Genomic DNA, 23,588 nt, shown 5'->3' on the forward strand with positions numbered 1-23,588 from the left:
GGAGGTTTTTTTGTTTAGTTTAGTTTTTTAACTAGTCAAAGATAAACTTGACCAAGTCACAGTCTGAAAGTAAGCAAAGCATAGCAAATAGGTGAAAGTTTGGCATGTTGGGTATGTCAAAAATTGCCTGTTTATTTTCATGAGTTGCTCTCAATATGCTCCAAAATACCATTTGCTTTGCAAGAGGTGTCACTGAAATATATTGCTTTAAAATTGTATCTCCTTGATCCCAGAAATTAAGCAGAAAGACAGCGAAATGTTCTTTCCCATGTTACAGACAAAAACTCTCTCGCTGGAGATTTAGTAAAGTTGCCTCAACTGCATCTTTGTCAGCACTCAGCTGATACTCCTGAGAGTGGGTTGGCTTTGATTACAGCAGTAAATATTTTTATATTTACACTGGAACTGATTCTGAAAAATATATTTAAAACCTGTTTTAAATCTATGTGACCCAAGTCAAGTGGGTCCTTCCCTCTCTTTTGAACAGCATATAAATTCGGTGTCATTTCTGTAGGAGAGGCATTTATTTATGCCTGCCTGAAATATGTGTGTCTTTGTATTTAGATGAGTAGTTCAACATCTGTCTTTATGTCGACATGTGTACAGTTACGTCACTAAGTCATGCTACTGTTCATGGAATATTTGTTTATCATCAACAGTGGATCATAACTTACACTCTAAGGTGTGTGCCAGGACAGCCCTACCCTGAAGAGTTTGAAGTACCTTCTTGAAGCACCTGTAGCTGGAGCAGTGTTCTGAACCAATTTTTACAATTTAGGGTTAGAAAAATTATTGTAAAGTGACTAGCGTGTTTGATGAGACTTATTTATATTACAAAACCAATGAATCATTAACACCTTAACTATAAAATACAAAAAAACTCCTATACGCTCCCCCCCCTGGAAACTGTAGCCCATAAGTGTCTTATCAATCTGTGGGAAACACAGAAAACATTTTAGGTTTCCTTCTTAAACTTTTCAGAAACTTTGTAACTATGGTAAGAAAAATTGATTTTAAAATCTGTTTCTATAGAAACATTCTAGCATGATCCAGACTGCCCTGTGTCAAAATGAAGCTATGGAAATTCAAGCTGCAAATTAAAATGAAAATTTTCATAATGCGTTAATGAGTGATTATGTATTTCTGAGTTTGTAAAGGTATATTTTAAGACATCAACACAATGAAACCCCTTTCCAATAAATAAAAATACTTATGGCAATGTGTGCTGACTATTAGTTTCAAAAACAAACACAGCAAGATGGCCAAGAACAGTTAACATCACTCTGAAGTGACTCTGTCTTTTGTTATGGTAGGGAAAACGGTTATCCATTTCAGCCAGGAAGTCAGAGAAAAAAGAGTAATGGCACACATTTAAGAGATCACCAAACATCCTGCTGTTCTGCCTTCCTGCTTAGACAAGCATTGTTGGTTTCCAGCCAGAATGGAACAAAGTATGGAGACTTTGGACAGGGTATAAAAGTTGCAAGTTGGACTAGAAATAATCAACCAGAAAGCTCACATTTCCTGGATCACTGATTTTCCTGTTTTTCTGTTTAGATCCTCGGTGAAGAGTTGGACAGCTGCAATATAAAGCTGTTGGAATTAGATGCATCAGTCCAGGACTTTGCAGAGCAGAACGTACTGCTGGCTAAACAGCTGGCTAACAGAATAGGGAAACTCACTGCATTGCACCAACAGACCATACAGCAGGCTGAGCACAGAGCAGCCAAGCTCAGTCAGGTATGATCTCAAATCCTTTCTGCTGTTTCCTTTCAGAAGCAGAAGGAGCATGCAAACTTCTCACTTATTTTCCTGTAGTTATGCAGGAAGGGGCATTCCTTGGTACTTCAGCCTGTTATTAGTACAGGCTTGCATCACACCCCAGAGAGAGGCACAGACGGGGCAGATCAGGAGGCTGGAATAATTCTCTGATGCTGCTTTAACATCCTCTTCCAGGAATCATCTGTTGGTTGGTTCCTCTGTGCTCTGTAAAGATTATAGACCTTCCCACAAACAGTAACACGCTGGGAAATACTATCTCATTGTACTTTTCAGAGCCTCTGTCTTATCATGTTACCTTTATTTGCAGCATTACAAAAAAAAAAAGATTTTTGCTTCAGTCACAATCTATAGAGGATGAATATAATTTGTAGATTAAACAGAAAAGCCTAGATACAATGGCCCCGATAATGCATAATGTTTATGCAGCACTTCAGCACTCATAAAGATGCTTCCTCTGCAGTTCAAAGGCCCTGAAACTCTTACGTATTTTTTTACTAATTGTTTTTATCCAAAAAAAGTCTAGTTCAAAGCAAAGAAATGGATTTTCTAGGGTTCTGCAATCAATAACCTAATAAATTACAAGTTCTCATTCCTGCATGCATAAAGATGATTCTCTAAGGCTTGAAAAAGATAACTTTCATTATATTCTTTTCAGTTTCCTCTGAAAAATTCTTTTTAAAAAGAGATTAAAAATTACTATCAAAGTAAGAGTTCAGTCAAAGGTACATGATGAAGGGATTTAACTATTAGGATATTTTTGTTTAGCACCAAGAAGTCTACTTCTGATCATAAAAAATGATACCTAGGCAAACTGCATGCAAATACAGTTCTGTCACCTCGGATTTCATCCATCCTTCATACAGGACAAATGCATGAAAATCAATCAAATTATTCTGGCTAAGTGAGAAGAAAATTTGAACTAAAGAGTACTTTACTAAATAGAAATTGGAGGAATCGGAAAGCAGAGCTTTTGTCCTGTGTTTTGAAATAAGTGCAACACCTCTCTGTGGAAATATGGGAGGCTGAGTGGGCAAAGCAGGTTTTAAATAAAGGTGATTTTCGGGGTGACGTGGAAAGAGACAAAGAAAAATAGAAATTACATAAAAGAGGCTTGCAGTGAGCCACAAACTGAGCAAGAAGGTATTATGGAACTGACATGTGAGGCTGAATATGTGCAGGAATCGTACTCTCTAGGGATATATTTGGGCATCAGTGCACTCTCCCAGTGTGACCTACATCCTTGTAGTGCCTTTTGCCCCTGAAATAGATATGCTTGTTACTGGAAGCAGACCTATTTTAACTCCATAAATAAGGAATTAATTAAATTGTATTCAACAGTAAGGAAGAGTTGTTAAAACAATCCCCAAGTTAAAAAGAGTAAATGAAATAAAAGTAATTTTATCATTCTCTAAGAACTGTACAGAATTACATATTAGGTTTAAGTAGATTTTTCTTTTATATCCAGGCTGCTTCACACTTGGAAGAATACAATGAGATGCTGGAGTTCATATTGAAATGGATCGAGAAAGCAAACATCCTAGTGCATGGTAGTATAACATGGAATTCTTCCTCTCAGCTTCGTGATCAGTTTAAAGCCTACCAGGTGATGCCATGAGCTATGAAATTTAAAGGGCAATGTATAAAAAGAGTTATTTTTTGAGCAGTGAAGTTTTAGTTCCTGCGCTTTTTTGTCTCCTTTCCTTGAGGAAAAAAAAAGTCTTAAAATGCTAGGTTTCTTTGACTGTTCTCCTAAGTCTTAAAGATGATTAATTTATTTTGGACAATTGTTTTGAAGACTGAAATTAAGATACATTGTTGAATAAAACTATGTGATTCAAAGTTGATTTCCCTGTTTACCCAAGTACATTGGCTTTATAGCAGCTTTTGATCGAACAGTGTGTCTATACACTGTGATTCTATCACACCGTGTACCTCATTGCAGCTAATATTCCTATAAAACTTTAGTTAACCAACACAGTTTTCAGGTTTTGTGGTTTGTTTTTTTTTTTTTCCTTTCACCTTTACACTAAATTGGAATAGCCTTTGTTCTCATCTGATGACTTCTGCACCAAATGCCCTCAAACTGGTACCCAGTGGATGATTTTCTTCCAGTTCCTTCCTGAATGTCTCACTTCAGAGTGTTTTGCTGTCTCTGTAACGGTGCAATTTGTTCTTTGTGTGTCTGTGTGTGGAATGTGTAAGTGTTGAAATCAGTGGAACAGTTTAAGGTTTAAGCTTGCCCAGTCTTAGATGACAACATGAAACAAATCAAAGCATCATGAGATGATCATGATGCTCGCTAATGCCAAAATAAGACTGCATTAATTACGGTTTTTATAGTTTAATCGTGAGCTACATTCACTTATACAGGGGCAACAGTATGTCACACTTTCTTATTCTGAATAGGAACCTCCAGGCAACTTATCCTGAGGACAGCTGGGAGATAACATTTCTGGATTGCTTTTGCTATGCCTTTTTCCCTGCCTCAGAAGTTGATGAGGATACAGGCTTAAACAATGCCATCCCACAGAGCACTTCAGTAGCCATTTTTTAGGCAGAATCAATGACTACTGCCCTGCTATAACACTGCACCCGTGTGCTTTCCGTTGCTTCCTATTAGGTACATCAGGCTTTCACAACAAAACCTATGCGTAGATTGTGTATATTATATTTTTACAGGCAAGTGTGTATAACAAAACGCTAAAAAGAATGCGTTGGTAAGTACGGCTACTGAAGGTCCCAGTCTCTATAAGCTGAAGCACTTCAGCATACACTCAGAATTAAGTATATTGCCTAAGCCTTACAGGAAATTAGTAGTACTTAATCATATGCTTACAGATGTATACAAATTGATGAGTTTGCAGAACAGGAATGTACTTAAAGGTACGTTTAATCTGAACCTTAACTCTGGCATTCAGCTTGTTCATACCTCCATCTAGACTATGCTTGACGAGTCCGAAGAGATTCATGGTGATCTTGAGGCCATGAGTGAGAGGATTGAGTTTCTGGCAAGTGTATACTGTACTGAAGGAATGTCACAGCAAGTGCTGGAACTGGGGCGGCGGACAGAGGAATTACAGCAAGTTATTAAAGTGCGGCTACCAAATCTCCAAGATGCTGCCAAGGTATATGAAATCAGTTTTTCTAATGCTAGCTGACAGCTAGGGTGGTGTGTGCATTGTGGGTTTTATTTGTTTTGTTTTGTTTTTGTAATTTTTCATGGGACAAACAAGATATTTGTATACAAGTAAGCACAGTAGAAGTGAAACTTACTACCTTCAGTTCTCAGAGAAATATTGAAGCAATTGAATAAACTATTTGTAAATTCTTATAAGAAAATACAGAGATGAAAAGAAGCCAACGTAGATTTATGAAGAGAGAAAATCATATCAAAAGTGTCCGGTTTAATATGAAAGTAGTACATTTGTAGATAAATGTACAACATGTCATATAGCTTGACTTTAACAATGTTTCACATGATATTGTTCTTAACAAAGTTAATAAGCTTATCTAGTTGAAAATACAATAGATAGGTGTAAAGCTGGCTAGAAAACTTACCTGATGTGTAATTATTAGTGGTTCACAGCCCAGCAGGAGAGATGCATCAAATAGGATTTTGCAGGGCTCTCCCATCAATCTGGTACTATTCAGTATTTCATTAATGAGTTGGATGGTGGTTTAGAAGTCATAGCTTTTGGGATGCTTAGACAACACCAAATGTACAGGGACTACCTGAAAAAAAAGTTAGGCTGCTGTTCAACAGGGAGAGGGGCAAATTGTAATGTTTAGACAGGAAGAACCAGGCATGCATGTATCTGAAAGAGGAACTGCTGGCTTGATGCACCCTGTTGAAAGGTCTTAAGTTTAATAATGCAGATCATGGAAAAATGAGTGAACATTGTCACATTGTTGTAAAAAATGTAAACACCATGCAGAAAAGAAAGTATATGTAATTGTAAGGTATGTGAAGTCGTCCTTTTGTTCTACCTAGTGTTCACTAGCGAGGTTTCAGCTGTGTCCAGTTTTGCACTTGAAGAAACATGCAGACCAACTGGAGAAAGAACAGAGGATAGTGATTATTGTGATATGTGTATAAATTTGTAGCAAAGATGCAGGAAAAAGGGTTATCCTAACATATGATGTCTTCAGTGAGAATAAAAATAATCTGTTCTTCATGTCTGTTGGTAATGGGATAGTAAGTAAAGGATTGAAATTGCAAAAAATAACTTCATGTCAGACCATCAGAAAATCTGTCTACAAAAAATGAGTACTGAAACAGTGGAATATGTTGTCTGTAGAGATAGGTAGAATTCCACTGCTAGTGGTCTTTAAGAACAGCCTGTAAAGTTAGGACAGTTATGTCCTGTCTTATTATAGGAATATGACTAGAGGACATCTTGAGTTCCTTTCTAGGCCTTGAACTTTATGAAATTAGCTTTGTAAAGTGCATGCTGTATTTGAGATTGAGGAAGTACTTAAAATAATAACTCTGAGACCTCTTTTTCTAGACTGTCATATTACTGGTATTTTTATCTGATATTTTAAACATTTAAAATTCATTGTTAAAACTATGTATTACTTTTGGCACTGTATATAAGGGACGTAGATACAAAACCCAGGCAGATATATTTATAGTGATTTTTTTTCTTATTTATCGCTGAATCAAATGTGTTGTATTACAGGACATGAAGAAATTTGAAATTGAGCTGAAAGCCCTGCAGGCTGCTCTGGAGCAAGCCCAAGCCACACTGACCTCTCCAGAGCTCGGGCATTTGAGCTTGAAAGAGCAACTTTCTCACAGACAGGTAAAAGGCCAGGAGCTCAAAGTTAGCACTTGAGTAGTGTGAGCTTACACAAAGAATAATGAATGTTGGTGAGGCTGATTGTGATGTTTCTTAGGTGGGTCATTGTTTCAGACTCTAGCCCCAAATTACTGCCAAGGGAATAAGGGATGGAACAGGAAAAATAATTCCCTAAAATGGAATAGTTGAAGTATAATGATTTATGAGTCTGCTTTTAGGTTGATGCAATTCTAAGAAATGTGCATACAAGTTTAATCCATAATAATAATAATAATATAATATTAATAATAATAGTAAGGCTCAGTTCTTATACAGTGCTTTTCATCAAGGGGTTCTTAAAGTACTTCAAAAGGAAGCCTAGATTGTTATCACCATTTTACAGATAGAGATGCAGTAAGACAGTGTGTTGCTACCTCCCCCAATAATCAGCTGGGATGCTAAGAGGAAATTCAGTTTTCCTTAAGCCCAGTTACATTTTTATATGTTTAGTTGAATTACCTCCATAATTGCTGCTTTCTGTATTGCACTTGTCCCACTATAGAGATTTGTCAGTTTGTTATTTTTGGTCTCAATCTCATGACAAGAAAAATAGCCCAAGTTAGAGCTTTCTGAGTTGCTTAAGAGATGTTTCGTGCTGCAAGCTAATATAGGGATTTAACTGTCCTAGTCTGCCAGTGAAAACTAAATGTAAACAGGTCCACTTTAGGATTAAAATCTGCAGAAAAACATATGGATGAAAGGCAAATTTGCAGAGCTTTCCCTTTTAATTAAAATATGCAGTCTTTATTCTAGAGACTTGCAGCCAAATTTCAGAATATGGCATTGAAGAGTGTAAGTGAAACACATGACCCCACTGTAAGAGTAAGGGAATGTGGAATTCACACTGTTGTTTATGTGCGTTCTTCGTCCTGGCTAGCAGGTTTCACAGTATGACTTTCTTCTGTACAGAAAGGGACTGTAGCCCCTGCCCACCTGTTTCAGCAGAGCAGAGAGGTCTCAGAGAGCGCCTGCCTGGCATGCACCCCCCACGGTACCTCTGGGTGCCGACTGCACAATAAAGGCACCTTTTGCCAGCAGTGTGGGGCCTGCTAGAGGAGAGACCTCACCAGTGATGTTGGAGGAATATGTCATTATACCAAATCTCTAGTTTAATTATCCACCATATGTCATGAAGGCACAGGAATAAAGAGCAAACCACAAGCCTCTCATCAGTATGCACTTCAGACCCACTTAGCTATCTTTCTGCATCTGGTACAGGAGGAGGGAGAGGACCAGGTAGTTCCTTTATCCGTCTGCCACATACATTGTCTAGCTGATTTATATCTATTGAACTTAAAATCTTCTAATGTGCTAAGGCAGTTTTCATCAACTTTGCCTTTTTCTTTTTTTTTTTTAATTGTTTTTCTATCCGTGAATACATTAAGCTCCCCAATGAAGATAAAAAGAATGCTGATAAAAATCTATTCTATTGGACCCTTCTCATGCATATGAACAGACAGTTTGAATGGACTTTGTGAAAGGAATAGTGACTATTAACAAAGGCATCCAGTGTGTGATTATTCAAAGGAAAAGATTTCTGTGAAGCTGTGTCTGTTTCTGTTTGACTGCCTTTTGAATTTTAGGCAACATTTTCAGCCATGGTTTGTATTTTCAAAGGAAGGCTGTGAACACAACGGGATTAACTTGCTGGTTTGAAAATGTGCTTGTGTCTCACCAGGGAGTTCCGCTCGGATTTTAACATTAAAATATGGGTATACATAAATGACTCCTGTGCTGCTTTGATTTGTGGATTTTGAAAAGAGATATTTTTTCAAATATGTTAATAGAAATATCTTTGTACTTAGACACTTAGAAATAGGTACTGCTCTGCTTTTTCATGAGTTATCTTAATTCCTATTATATGGGCTTTTTGCTTAACTAATATTTAAAAGAATGTTCATCTCAGAATGAGCAACTCCAGACAAAGTGTGTCCTGATTATATTCAATTTGGGAAACAGATAATGAAATTTGTTTCTTTAGTGCTTGAACTCATCACTACTTTTCTTTTGCTGCATGAAATGCTCTGGGAGCTCTGCAAAACCAGCTTATTGTGGCACTGACTTTGTTTCTAGCATCTGTTGTCTGAAATGGAATCACTAAAGCCAAAAGTTCATGCAGTACAAGTCTGTCAGAGTGCCCTGAGGATTCCTGAAGAGGTGGTCACTGGCCTGCCAATATGCCACAGCGCCCTCCGGCTCCAGGAGGAGGCCAGCCGCCTGCAGCACACTGCCATTCAGCAGTGCAACATCATGCAGGCAAGTACAACTCCATTCCATAAGTTACTCTGAGTAATTTGAACAGTGACATACAAATTGTGATGAAAACAGAGAATTTCATACCACTGTGCATTCCCCCTTTTTCATGCTGTACCATTAGGACCTTCTCCAGGTCACTAGCGATAGAATGAGAGGAAATGGCTGCAAGCTGCATCAGGGGAGGTTTAGACTGGATATTAGGAAAAATTTCTTTACTGAGAGAGTGGTCAGGCACTGGAACAGGGTGCCCAGAGAGGTGGTGGAGTCACCATCCCTGGAGGTGTTTAAAAGACGTGTAGACATGGCACTTCAGAGCATGGCTTAGGAGGCATGGTGGTGTTGGGTTGACGGTTGGACTTGATGATCCTAGAGGTCTTTTCCTACCTTAATGATTCTATGGTTCTATGAAGTTCCCCACTAAGTTTTAGTAATTTCTGACTCATATTTTTGGGGGTTTTAACATTCATGATCCTGTTAATTGTTGATTTACTCATCAGACACTCATCTCTGTTCTCTCCTTGATCTTGCTGTGGTTTTTGTAATACTTTTAGGATTAACTGGACAAATAGCTAATCTACAATTTTATGGAGGTTAATTTTATAATACATATAATCAGTTAATGAAATTAATATATCATTGTAACATCAACTGTTTATAGTGATTGCATAAAAACTATTGAGTTATTTAAATAGCTTTATAGGATAAAAATAATGATTTTCCTCTTTCTTTAAAAGTTTTCTAAATTTGATTTCTGATTTTGGAGTAATTCAGCCTCTATTAAATTCACATTTTTAAGTTCTGCTAAATACAAGAAAACTATGTTTTGTTAGATTGTTTGAATTCATACCTAAACATATAAAGGGTATTTCCAAAGAAGAGGAGAATAACTTTTCTTTCTACTATTTAGTAAGCTAGGGTACAACTACAGAGCTTCAGGCTAGATAACAGAAGACACTTTTGATCAATAAAGATACTTAATGGTGCTTAAGTACAAGGAAGGATACGACATCACATTGAAGAGTTTTAGAAGCAGGTTTGACAGACTGCTGGTGAACCGGTAATAGAACTGGTACCACACTGGTAGGATAATGGTCTGAATCAATCTTCATAATCCTCTCCCAGGTGTATTTTCTGTAAAATCTAACTTTTTCGTATAGTCCTTCCACTTCAGAAAAGGAGGCTTGAAGAGAAAAAAGCATGAGACTAGGCAGTGCTATCCTTTGGTGGACATGTTTGGTGCAGATACTTGTTGGAAGCAGAAGTTCTGGCTCCTTATATTGGGTATCTAAAACATCATGTTATGTGAACTGCTTTTTGGAAATAGTTGAATAAATGAAAACATTGAATTCACTGCAGTTCAGAGTATTCCTGAACAGACTTTTTCCTGATGATATTCCTGCTTTGCTTATCCAGATGCAAGTGCCAGATAGATGTAAGTTTGTTCCACTTCAGAAAGGAGATCGGTTATGCTTAGACTAAGTAAATATTTATTTTCGTGTAGATGCTTAATATATTTTCCCACCTCTAGGAAGCAGTGGTTCAGTATGAGCAATATGAGCAAGAAATGAAACATTTACAGCAAATGATAGAGAGCGCCCATCGTGAGATCCAAGACAAGCCAATAGCAACCAGCAACATCCAGGAACTGCAGGTCCAGATTTCGCATCATGAGGTAGGAGAGCCAAAATGCAACAACATAGACTCAATGGCAGCTCATTGACCCAAAGAACTTTTCATAAGCAGCGGTCATAAATTAGCTGGGCAGCTTTTCAGACTTGCACAAGGCTAGCTGAGCAGATAGGCTTAATACCAGATAGGAAGCTCACGCTAGTGGTACAGTGTGGAGTATTCATTTGTTTATTCAGTTAGATGTGCCCTAATCTCCAGGCAACGTTATGAAAAAATGAAAGCATTGCATAATTAAGGGACAGTTAACAGTTACTTGACTGAGGAATGTCCCAAAAGTCAACGTTGAGCAGTTAGTCAGGTGATCGCTGCTAGTTCGGTGATCCTTTTATTTATGTGTGTGTTCATTTCCACTCATTTCCATCCTAGTAACGTTCTATAAAAGAACACCAAGGGACTTGAATCATATGAAAACCACAGTAGGTTTGGAGGAAAATTCTGCAACATTCACTCCAAAGGCTTTTTTTAAAGTAATTGCTGGGAAGAGTTTTGTACTGTGGGGTGATAGCTCGTGCCCTCAAACTCATTGATCTTCAGCCCTTGAATGACTCGGAATACTCTTTGTGTGGCCTTCCCACTGTGCTGGCATGGGAGCTCCTGAGCTCCTTTCCCCTTCCCCTCTCTTTTGTATATTTCTTAGGATAGAAAGTGCACCATTGAACTCTGTCACTTTTGGCACCAGATGGCACCATTTCTTTACCTTTGAATTACAAACTATCTGCTATTATGCAGTATTACCTAATGTTATATGCGTTGCTCATTTTCTATCCAGTTGTTACGAAAGTTACTTAGTGTAAATGCACAACAGTTTGTTTAAACAAACACTTCTAGTTTTTTTAGTACTGAATTAAAAATGCTACTATTCTCTATTCAAATGTTCTGGAACACCAAATGCAGGAGGGTAATATTGCTAGAGGAAGGAATGATGCTGCAGGGAGCAAGGAATTAAAAATGGGGCACCCTGACGTTTCATCTGCATTTGAACAAGTTCACTAGCCAGAAGTCCTTCTAAACCTGCAGGAAGACAGCAGCTTTACTCTATTGCAAATGTTGGGATCAACCAGAGCGGACAGGTTTCACATTTGCAAGCTTTCCACATTTAGGGGTAAGGAGTTTTAAAGGCTGAGTTATGCATATTTTTGGCTTATATTTTGTCTGCTAAATACCTATGGAAAAACAGCATAAAGGGGATATATTGACCCCTATATCACTATACGACTTCAAAAGGCAAGTCTGTCAAGATGCTTGTTATGTGTGTTATTAATTTAAGAAAGCACCAGTTACCAGATTCCCTGTTGAAGCCTACATGAACAAGAATTTAAAGGGATATTTGTAGTAGCTATATTTAAAATATTAAAATAAGAGGAAGGAAGTAGAAGAAAAGTATACCCTGATTTGTAGGAAGCTTGTATTACTTGCATGTATGTAACTAGTTACACTCTGGAACTATGTTTACTGAACCATGTTCCTTTAGACTTTCAGGTAAGAATGTGGGCAAGTATCTCCATAGCTGTGAATTATTTTAATGTCTAATACAACACCTCATAGGACATTGCTTTTATAAGTTGCTTTACTTTTTTCACAACCGCATTTTTGCCTCCTTTTCCTTTTCTTTGTTTTCAGTTGAGAGAGGTATGTTAGATACTCAGTTGATTGGACATTAATACCACAAATGTTATTGCATCTCAGTCATATTGATGGAGTTGAATATATTGAACGACAGTAGTTCCCCACTGAGCCCCAGAGATGTCATTCATTGAGCAGTAGTGAATGACTGGTACTTGCTGAGCAGAGCAAATAACTATTCCAGCTGCTAGACATTAAAGTTGTGGCTTGATTTGATTGCAGTTTGGATTTTGATTAATCTAGTTGATGTTTTATACTCAAAACTTTGCTTAGTCTTCAAGGTAAGCCTTGGAGCTCCAAGAGAGCTTCTTTTGTTGCTAATGTGACAGACAGCAACCAGGTTCCATTGAAGCACAGGCAGTAAAGTGTCATCCTCAGTCTTTGTGCTGCTTCCATTTCTAACTCTGTATTTCTCGCTATGACTGTACTGCACTGTGATTTTGAGGAAATGGTTTCCTGAAAATGTTATACAACCAAAACAATATTTTAATTTTGCCAGCCTGAACCAGTAGTCTTATTTACTTTTTAAAAGATATTTTAATTATTTTTTATTACACCTATTAGATCTTGCAACTTCCGTTGCTGTTTTTCCTTGAAAACTAGTGTTTGTTGAAGAAATAAAAGCAGATATAAAAATAAAGCAGATATATATATTTGAATGAATAATCACTGATTTAGCAGCCAAGATTATACAAATGTTGTTTTCACTTCATAGATCAAAATTCTATCATGCTGCTGAGCCTCGAGGGAGACAGGAACAATAGCTTTGGCAGAGATGTGAAAGTCTTCCACCATTTTTTATTTTAAGTATATTAACTGAAATCTTTGAAACAGGACACTGAATTAGGCAGCAAGACAGGGTAGGAGAGAAAACAAGTTCATTTCTAACACTATTCATTTCCATCTTTCTTCTCTGACTAAACTTAAACATATGATGTGTTTGGCCATGCATGCAGATAGATCACTTCATTGCCATAAAAAACAATATTTTAAAATATACTCTGCTTTAGGCCAGATTCCCCAGCTCTTTCTACAGAAAGGTTAGTACTGTGTGCAACTCAGCTTTTAATTCTGAAGATTTACACAAAATCAAAGTAAGACTAAAATATAGCTTATCCAAACACTGGCAAAAAGCAATCCAGTGTGCATTAATCTTACTATGTGACTGATTTTCATATCACATTTGACCTTGTTAGACCCTATGAGTTACTGTTTGAACAGTTCTTTCAGTGAGAACTGAATGGGGCATTTTTTACAGTTGTGGTTACCACATGACCTCATTTCCATGGCATGCACTATGCGGAGATGCTTCATCCTTCTCAGATAAATAGAAATAGAACAGGGGAAACAAATAGCACAGGAAGAGGGAGAGATGTTCCCCTTTGCTGCAGTCTGAAGTTTATAGTCTTTGTGTCAGGTTTAGGCTGGATGCAAGCGTGAGGTGTTCCTCCCTCCCTTCTGCGCTTATCATACACACAGAACGTTTTGCAGCGCTTTTCCGGTTTCACTTCAAAGCTCTCGGCTCTGCGGTTTAGCTGTGCAGCCAGACGCAGCCTGACTTGTTCCCTTCACTACCAACATCCTGCTTGTCAGCTAGTGTGACGGCTTATGCAGGGTTTCTGAGAGGCAGCGCTATGATGTTATTGGCTGGGCTTGGAGGGGAAAGCTTGCCTTCACCGCGGAAGCTGAAATGATGCGGGTCCTGTGGCCTTTACTGGCTGCCTCTGCATTAGGAGAAAAAAAATGTTTCCTCAGGAGCTGGCTCAGAAGATCAAAGGATACCAGGAGCAAATTGCTTCTTTGAATTCAAAGTGCAAGATGCTGACAATGAAAGCAAAACATGCCACCATGCTGCTGACAGTGACAGAAGTGGAGGGGCTTTCAGAGGGGACGGAAGAGCTGGATTCAGACCTGCTCCCAGCACACCCCGTTCATCCCTCAGTGGTTATGGTAAGAAATGCATTGGTGTCAGTAATGTTTATCTGAGCTGCTTGCTTTTGCATCATTGCAACGCTCCTCTGTAGCAAATTGCTGCAGCTCACATCTACATTTTGCTTTTGAAATGGCTGGAGTGTGGCAACCCAAACTAGCTGCAGCTTCCCCTTACTGTATTTTGCTTTATATGGGTTTTCAAGACTTGTTGATAAAGGTTGAAGTTATTTAACAGACAAATACCAGTGGAAGTTGTCTGTAATAAGGTGCAAATATAGTGGTTTTTTGTAGCTGGCAGCATGCAAGAGCAAATGCTAAGAAGCTACTGAATTGCAGGAATAAGACAAAACCAGAATAAATATTGTTTCATAACATGTTGCAGTGTATACGTTTTACATACTATATTTTTAAAGCTCTTGTCTTAAAACGTTGGTGAGATAATTGACAGCATGCTGCTATATTCTGAGACAACTGTGTTGGAAATCAAAGCTGGCTAAGTACTGCCATAGGCCTCATGTTTGAATTACTCTGCTTTTGTTTGTTTCTAATTGGGTCTCATTGCAAACATACTGCTGATGCTATTGGGATTTTTGGCTGAGTGAAAATAGAGTGCAGATTTCAGGATTTATCACTGTATAACAGCACTGGGGAAGCAAGAAAAGTATGTTGCTACTGGATTGTGTGTATTTTATATTTTAAGTCTATTATTGTTGTTCTAAAACCAGGCCTGGATACTGAGGCCAATGCTGCGTTATTCTGTAGATCTCCAGAGTGTTTCCATATGCAGCAGTGATTGTATTAGAAGACATTTAGGCAAATCCCAGTTTGTTATAATTGAGTTGCTTGCTATATATTTTCTTTTAAATTCATTAGGGTACAGGAGAGCATGTTCATACTGAACTATGACAAGTAAATGAGACTATTATTTGAACCAGATTTTTAAGCCGGTAAATGTAATGGTGTTAAGTATGACTGAATAATGTCATGGTAATTCTGGCCAAGTATTGTTTTTCTTGTTTTGATTTCAATCTAAGTCAAACCTAAATTGAGGTAACTGATTTTCTTCCTGTGCTCTGGGGTTGCTTTTCCTGTGGCAGATGACTGCTGGTCGCTGTCACACGCTGCTCTCCCCTGTCACTGAGGAGTCTGGGGAGGAGGGAACCAACAGTGAGATCTCTTCTCCACCTGCCTGTCGCTCTCCCTCACCTGTGGCTAATACAGATGCTTCTGTTAACCAGGTACCTCCCTCTTGGCATTCATTCAGCTTTTATCTCAGAAACATGCATGGTTCCGTTCCACAGGTGGTTTATTTAATCATCTGAAATAATATTTACCTATAGCTCCAAGGATCTGAGGCTTAACCTCTGGCCTAACTGAACCTTCAGATTCTAGTCCAACATGGATACAAATATTGACTTCTGAGTTTAAATTGTATAAATTTGGTGCTACAGCTATTCACTATTTTTAAAAATAAACTTTAAATTACAATTACAAAGCTCTTCCATGTCACTACTATTTTCTATTTATAAACTAATTTTTACTTCCACAGTAGCACTCAATGGAATCTTGCATCCTGAGAAAAAATGCAATTTTGTACTGCCCATAATAAAACATTGCGTTATGTCCATATACATCTATCTTACGGTACCATTGGCATTGCAGCACTGAAGCCACACTCTGATGTCTTCCACTTCAGACCATTTCAAGTATTAACTTTTATGTATTTTTTTCATGTATTGTTCATCCCATACTTTCAGTGACAATCTATGTTAAGTGCTAATGAGGAAGATCAGCAAATCACTGAAGTTAGATTTTAAATCAAAACTGAGGACTCAGGCACTTCTAATAGGAGCAAGTGTACATAAGCATTGATTAAAATGTGAGCAATGAACCCGCTCATTGAGCATCATGCACACAAAGACACACATAAAATGCTACCCTTTAGAAATGAGACTTAGGACCAGTCACCACCTCACTGCATTTATCATGTTGTGGGTTTTGTGGTTGGTTGTTTTTTTCCTTTATGTCTGCTTCCAAAATTGACCACTGCAGACTTAAAGGATAGAATGGTGTTGCGTTGCATTGCTGAGCTAGTAAGAATAGTGACAAAATCTTCCTAAAAATAAAGTTACAAAGTTACCTTAATAATAAAAAAGTATAATGAATGAGACAGGTTTTTCTAGTATGCTGCCATTTCAGATAATCAGAAATTTCCAAGTAAAGTTTACTTACAGTAGAAAGGCAGTTACGTATTTCAGCACAAAAATCTTATACCTTTGTTAATCTGTGAAAGAGTTAAAGGAGTAAGAGCAGGTTGCTTTCCAATAAATGAATTCAGTGTCAGTTCATTACAATTCTCTGAAAATAAATAAAAAAGGAGATTAAGAGCTCCAATAACTCAGATAAGGAAAATTCAGTGAAGATGCTGTTGCACCATGAGCTGACACTAAAATGCAAGTTTTAGAACCTGTGATTTACAGGGCAAAATTGATCAAAAAGATTAAATTTTTCATTTAGCCGAAGATCTTGAAAGAGATAAAACTACTGGTGTTACAATAATCTAAAAAACTGACAGATGGAGGTTTCTTCAGTGTGGTTCATGTTGAAATGAACTGTACATATTAAACAATAAGCGGAAGAACATTCCAAAATTCAGTGGTTTACTTACAAAATGCTTAGGTTCACACTCACATGAGATTAAAACTAAAGAAGCAGTGAAACTGCCCGTGCTGATCATGATGAATGTCCAGGGAAACTTCAGGAAAGAAGGTTCGTAAAAAAAAAAAATCTAGAGAATAGTGAATTAGGAGCTTAAATGTAAGTTTAAAATATTTTGTATTCAGTAAAAGACTCAGCAAAACTAATTTCCAAGTGTTTTGTTTTAAAAAGTAGCCAGTGTTAAGAGAAAAATTTTCTCACAGGAAGATCAGCTGCAAAGTACGAGGAAAATATGTGAACGGGAACTGTAGAAAGCAAAGAATTACATTAATCTAGTCTTTGGGAAAAAAATTTATAGCACATATAGAGTGGGGTGTTTTAGGGAGGGAAGGTGGGGTGATAAGACTGTTTTAAAATTCATCCCTAATAATCTATGTACAGTCTTTCATCAGAGTTTCCTAGCATCTCTTAATGGTGAAATACGGCTAGTCTGAACTGAGGCATCTATGTACTATTTTTACATTGCTAACAAGTAATAAAAATATAAAACAAATACCAAGTGCATATTAGTGGTAATATTGGTTCTATGTATCGAAATAGATTAAACCAAGACCATAAATACGAGAAAGTGACAGATCTAGCACTGTTATAAGTTAACGGTTGCCCAGGTTGTTGTTTTGTACTGAAATTCCTCTAAAAACAGTTGGTGGGGAGCAGGGAACAGCTGCACATATGTTAACTTTTAAAAGGCTGAGGGATTTCACAGTGTATCATATTTCAGCAATAGATAACAGTCCTTTAATGCAGTTTATTTTGATATATAGTAAATCAGGCACTTCACCTGTGCTGCAGTACTGAATGAGAATCCTCTGGGGCTAAAAATTCTCATGCTTACCCGAAGATATAGTTGATTAAAATTTAGCACATTCTTTTAAAACTTATTTTACAGACGCATAATGCAGAAGCAATTGAATCGAAAAAGCTGAAGTGTTGACACAAAGTCGTGGAGGTTACAGCTGATCCTGTGATTCAAGTCTTCAGCACTGAGTCACTGTTAAAAGTGTTTCTGTCGTCTTGTTCGCAGCCTCCTTAATCATTCTTTCTCCATCCTTATGAAAACTTGTCAAGGGTGCAACAGCCCTTATTAAATATCTTTTGAAATCTAAATACACCCTTTGCCCCTACATCCTAACAACAAAGCTTTAGTACTTTTCATTGGCTAATTTTCATAAAAGAGGGCATGAGACAGTCTTTACAGGGGGAACAAAAACTGTTATGTGTAAGAACATCTCAATTCACACTATTAGCACTAAAGCCCTACCAAAGAGAGACTGCCACATTGTGTACTCTAAAAAGTAGTTGGAAGGACAGGGAAAGGGATTGCTTTCCCCTCTTTAAAAAGCAAGGCCTTGATTCTGGAACTGATGATTAAGAAGTCTAAGAAGCACAGCTTTTCTGTTGGCCTTGAGAGAGGACTGGCTGAGGGCTGGAGAGTAGCTGTAGGCAAGGCAAAATGAGAAGTTGCCTGCACTGATGCAATTTTTCACTGGGACTTGGAAAGATCACTTGTGGTCAGAGTAAAAAATACTGCAATTGCGGTCCTGAATGCTGTGCTAAGCTGTTACCTATTCCCTGTTGGCTCCTGGACATCGTAAACACTTTCATCAGTAAATTTTTCAAGTTTCCCAATTATTGCCTTTGAAGAAGTACCTTATCTGATGCTTTTGGACTGTTTGATGTGCTGTCCATTCTTCGGTCTTCTGTTTCTCTGGAGAGACCAACTTTTTCAGGCATCCTCAGTAAAGGTGCATGATTGAGCTGTCTGTAAAATGCAGTCTTGGCTGCTGCCTCCCTTTAAAAATATTGATGGTGACCAGTGAGTAGCACCTTAATCATTACAGTGTCCATACACAAAGCAGATAACCTGACAAGTCTCTTCATTCTTGGGGGAAGGACTGAAGAACCATATCTATGCAGCTGCTGGGTGGTGGGGTTTTCTCGGGGACAGGTGGTCATTCTGTGCTCCCTAGGTTTGGTTAGAAATAGAGCCCAAGAGGTGACTGTGCCTGGGGAGTGACCTGGTTTCTATACTCTTCCTGAGCTTGTTTAGTTTTGTTCACATATGGAATTAGATAACATACTGAAATGACATTGGGAAATAAAATTCTGCTCCAAATTAGGATCCTAATTATATTTTGAGCTCTGGTACCTCAGTATTACTCTTGTTTAGTACCTAACTTTTATACACCTAATCAGAATCAGAGAATGGTTGAGGTTGGAAGGGACCTCTGGAGGTCATTGGGTCCAACCCATTTCTCAAGCAGGGACACCTAGAGCAGGTTGTCTGGGACTATATCCAGGTGGCTTCTGAGTATCTCCAAGGATGGAGACTCCACAACCTCCCTGAGCAACCTATGCCAGTGCTCAGTCACCCTCACAGTAAAAAAGTCTTTCCCGATGGGAACCTTTTCTGCGTTGGTTTGTGCCTATTGCCCCTTGTCCTGTCACTGGGCACCACTGAGAAGAGCCTGGCTCTGTTCTCTTTGCACGCTTCCTTCAGGTATTTATACACATTTATACTCATACATTTGCAGTACAGCAAATGATCTGTGGTCTGTTTGGTAGACACAGCTCTGTAAACTGTCAGGTGAAAAGCACTTAGTTTGCTCTCAGTCACGTTGCTTGACATGCTGAATTTTCCTCTCCATCATACAGGTCAGGAAAGAAGTAATTTGAGAAAATTGCTATCATTGGAAGAGGATTTTCCAAGTACACTTTTCAGTAGATTTTGAGCAACTTGTTATGCAAATATTGTGATAACTCTGAGAGCTGATTGAATGGAGGTTTGGTCCAACCTAACAGAAACCTGTGGAAAATCTCTTACTGATTTCTCTGGCAGCAAAACTGTGTATTGAAGTTTTCACCAGGGACAATTACAAATTCAAAATGATTGAGGAAACTGGACCACAGCTGCTGTGTTGCATGGTCTGGAGCATAGTTCACTAAGTGGGGCTGCAAAGTGATAAGAAAGAAGGTTGCAGCATTTTTTACCTTCCAATATATGTGGCGATCATACATGGTTTCAGTTTGAAATAATCCTTGTTGTCAAGTCTGCTTTCCTGACTTAAATGTAGATACTGTAGATACTGTGCATGTTTCCTTAATTTTACATTTTCTGTAGATCTTTTTAATAGTGACCTGCAATAGTTGAAGAAAACCCCATACATTAAGTATAGAAGCTCTAGTGAGAAACAGTTCCACCGTGAATTTTCAACGGTAATTGGAACATTTGCCCATTTTCCTTAGCACTTTTTGTCCCTTATCCCATTATCTTTTAAAAGCTGGTTGAGAGTACCTGTTTGTTTGAAGGCTTACTATAAGCTAGTGCTTCATACTCTTTCTTACACCATTGACTAGTCCTTCAGCATATTCCCTTTTGGTTCTTCTGTTGCCTTCTCTGTGCTAGTGTTCATTAGGGTGATATTTGTTGACACCTACAGTACCATAACTAACTGTCTGTTGTGATGGGTTTTCCCCATGCGTAGTTGCGATGACAATAGAACAACACTCCCACTTCTAACACTCCCCTCCCAGTCTTTCCATGTCAGTCCACAGTTGCCTCCTGCACCTCCTAGTTAGTAAGAACATGAAAAAAATGCATCCACAGTCTTCATCATAGTGAAGCTCCAAACCATACTCAGTGTAATACTATTAAATATTATTTACTGTGTTGCTCAGAGGTTTCCTGGTGGTTTTGGCTTTGTGGGTTTTATTTTAATGGACATATGCAATGCGGCGGTATGTGGGGGGATATTCTTATGCAGTATCTTGGGTTTTGAAAGTGCAATAATGTGCTTCGTGCTTGTAGGACATTGCTTATTACCAAGCACTCTCTGCTGAACAGTTGGCCTTATCTGCTGAACAATTGCAGACAGAAGCTGCTAAAATTCAACCCAGCACTTCAGCCACCCAGGAGTTTTATGAACCAGGCTTAGAATCAGCTGCTAGTGCCAAATTGGATGATTTGCAGCGTTCTTGGGAAACACTGAAAAATGTGGTAAGTCTTCATCTGGAGGGTTCAGGATAATCAGCTAGCTTGCGAGGAATAAAATGCAAAGAACTGGCTCAGCTAATATTCTTCTCTGCAATTTTTGGTTTTCAGGTGGCAACAAGAATTGTTAGTTGTAATATTATATTATACTGGCTTTGTTCTTTGTTTGAAAGCCTGTGCAGGATGGACCTCCATTAAGAAAATACAAGTCATTAGGGATGATAGTTGCCTTCAGAACCCTTGGCTATTGTCAGACTATATTCCATAACCTAACAGGGAAATCCAGTCATGCTGGCTGAGCTGGCAAAAAAGGCCCAAGAATCCAGTTTCTCCAAATAGTGAGTCAACTTATTTCTGCATAGTAGTGCAGTATAATCGTTCAGTGATGTATGAAAATTATCAAAGTTTTGATCACATGCCATACATTTAAAATCTTTGCAGAGCCACGGTAGCTATTATGGGATATTAAGCATCTAGTAAATTGTGCACATCCACACGTTTGAGTGCATAAAATCTAAAATAAGTCATGAGAATGCCTAGGTTTTCCCTGCTTCTTAAAGTCCATTTTTTCAGTCACAGAACCTAAGATATGACTGATCATGTTTAAACAGATAAATATTTTTAATGTGGATATTTTACTTTATAATACATACTTTTGAAAACGTCTTGTAAGGTTTATATTTTAGTCTCATAAGCCTAGGGTTGTATGAAGCAGAAGAAAGACCAAATCCTGTATCAGAGGTCATAATTTATACCTTCCATTCCAGATCAGTGAAAAGCAGCGCACCCTCTATGAAGCTCTTGAGCGCCAACAGAAATATCAAGACACACTCCAGTCTATATCCACAAAAATGGAGACCATTGAGATCAAACTAAATGAGAGTCTTGAACCAGCCAAAAGCCCAGAGAGCCAGATGGCTGAACATCAGGTAAAAAGTTTTATGTGAGAAATAGAGGGAGAGCATGTATTACCTGTATATCGTTAGTTCTTTTTTTTTAGATAGTGGTGTTCCTTGTGGCTGGATGCCTCAAAAACATGCATTAGTTTTATGAACCTTCTCTGTTATGTCTTGCCTTTCTGGACTTCCTGCTCTTCCAAAGATATTGTAATGGAGTTTCTTTTAATAAGGAGCCTTTTAAAAGAGTAAAATAGATCACAAGAGTTTGTCCAATCGAAATTTTCAGCAAAATCTTTTGTCAAAGATTGTGTTCAGTGATACCTACACATACTGGTCCTTAGCATCAGTGCTACTAGCATATATCGGACTATTTATAATGTTCCCAAATTTACTAAGATCAAAACTAATACTGATGCATTGTAAATTGATCTAAATACAAACTTTGCCTTGTTAACCAAAACAAACAGACTAAAACACACAAAAAATTATCTCCTAAGGGAAATCTTGAGAAACGATGCCCTGAATAATAAGATAATACTTTACCAAGTAACCAATCGGACATACGTTCAATCTGTGATCATCTAAGCCTTCTATCTGATAGCTTGAAACTGTCTGGTGGGGCTGGTTCCCATTTCAGTAGGAACTTCACAGCCTGGAAAGGATAACATTTGGCTTTTGTAGCACTGTGTGATGTCCTCTGTATCCAATGTGTTTATACTATCAGACGTGAAAGTAAAGTATCTGCTTTAAGGTATTAGTAATGCAGCATCATTTTGTAGGTAGCTTGGTAGCTGATTTATAGGATAAGAATAGGATAAGTAGGAACTTCTTTTACATCTCTGGATGTTTACATATTTTTCTGGATGTTCTTTGACCAGTTAGGAAGTTTCAGGTTGGTAGCTAACTCATGCCCCTATTTCTGTCTCACAAACACTTGTTCATCTCGCTTGTTCATTATCTTCACTGTATCTACTAGAATGCCCTCCAGAAAATTTGTTGGAAGAATAAATCTGTATGTATAGTATTTCCAAAAGAAGCCCTTCTAATGAAATGTTTGAAATTCAAGATAAGTAATCAAATCCATATTTTGGCTGTCAGGTGCATGATGCTAGCTTAAGCATCTAAAAGCAGGACTCAGTCCTTCTGAATTCCAACTCTAGCAAACCAGCAGTGATATATTGCACTACTCTGTGTTCCTCATGCTCCCTTGGGACAGTCATCTTGAAGTTTATGTTAAGCCTGTGCCTCCTGAGATACTTTATTCTCACTGATAAATGAAGCAAATACTTTCTCTGCTCTCATTTCTAAATAGGCTTTGATGGATGAAGTTTTAATGTTACAAGATGAAATCACTGAGCTTCAGACGTCATTAGCCCAGGAGCTGGTTTCAGAACCACTGGATGCAGAAGCTGCTGATCAGCTGGCATTGCAGTCCACTCTCACGGTCTTGGCAGAACGAATGGCCACAATTCGAATGAAGGCATCAGGAAAACGACAACTATTAGAGGTACAAGAAAAACCTCTAGGAGTGAGTCTTTTGAATCACATTCCAGATTTTGAGAGCAACTTTTGGCAGACCTGTACTTTCACCAAAGTCCTTAGCCACCATTGAATGCTGATAATTTAAAAAGTCATTTTCAGTTCTGCTCATTTCTCACAATTCCTTTCACTAATAAATTATTGTTCTTGTTTAGCAAGCCCCTCGTTTTAATGCTAGGTGATGAGTAACCAGAAGGAACTTGGAAACACACAGCAGGATTAATTTATTTATTTATTTATTTATTTTTAATATCCACATTGGCATTTTCTCAATAGGTTCCCTTGGTGTTCCTTGTCCTTCACAGGAGAAGTAATGAA

At 38.0% G+C, this 23,588-nt stretch overlaps 1 protein-coding gene across 1 annotated transcript in view; it reads left to right on the top strand.

Moving 5' to 3' along the window:
* SYNE1 (spectrin repeat containing nuclear envelope protein 1) overlaps positions 1 to 23,588 on the top strand; it is a 311,148-nt gene that overhangs the window by 193,672 nt on the left and 93,888 nt on the right. Inside the window, exons 84-94 of the mRNA XM_075087908.1 lie at positions 1,558 to 1,740; positions 3,248 to 3,385; positions 4,722 to 4,907; positions 6,465 to 6,587; positions 8,697 to 8,883; positions 10,412 to 10,551; positions 13,947 to 14,141; positions 15,221 to 15,361; positions 20,650 to 20,838; positions 21,600 to 21,761; positions 23,044 to 23,238. Of these exons, the coding sequence (XP_074944009.1) occupies positions 1,558 to 1,740; positions 3,248 to 3,385; positions 4,722 to 4,907; positions 6,465 to 6,587; positions 8,697 to 8,883; positions 10,412 to 10,551; positions 13,947 to 14,141; positions 15,221 to 15,361; positions 20,650 to 20,838; positions 21,600 to 21,761; positions 23,044 to 23,238 (1,839 nt within the window). The remainder of the gene's footprint in view (positions 1 to 1,557; positions 1,741 to 3,247; positions 3,386 to 4,721; positions 4,908 to 6,464; positions 6,588 to 8,696; positions 8,884 to 10,411; positions 10,552 to 13,946; positions 14,142 to 15,220; positions 15,362 to 20,649; positions 20,839 to 21,599; positions 21,762 to 23,043; positions 23,239 to 23,588) is intronic.

Source organism: Phalacrocorax aristotelis, chromosome 3 (genome assembly GCF_949628215.1).
Source record: "Phalacrocorax aristotelis chromosome 3, bGulAri2.1, whole genome shotgun sequence".
NCBI lineage: Eukaryota > Metazoa > Chordata > Aves > Suliformes > Phalacrocoracidae > Phalacrocorax > Phalacrocorax aristotelis.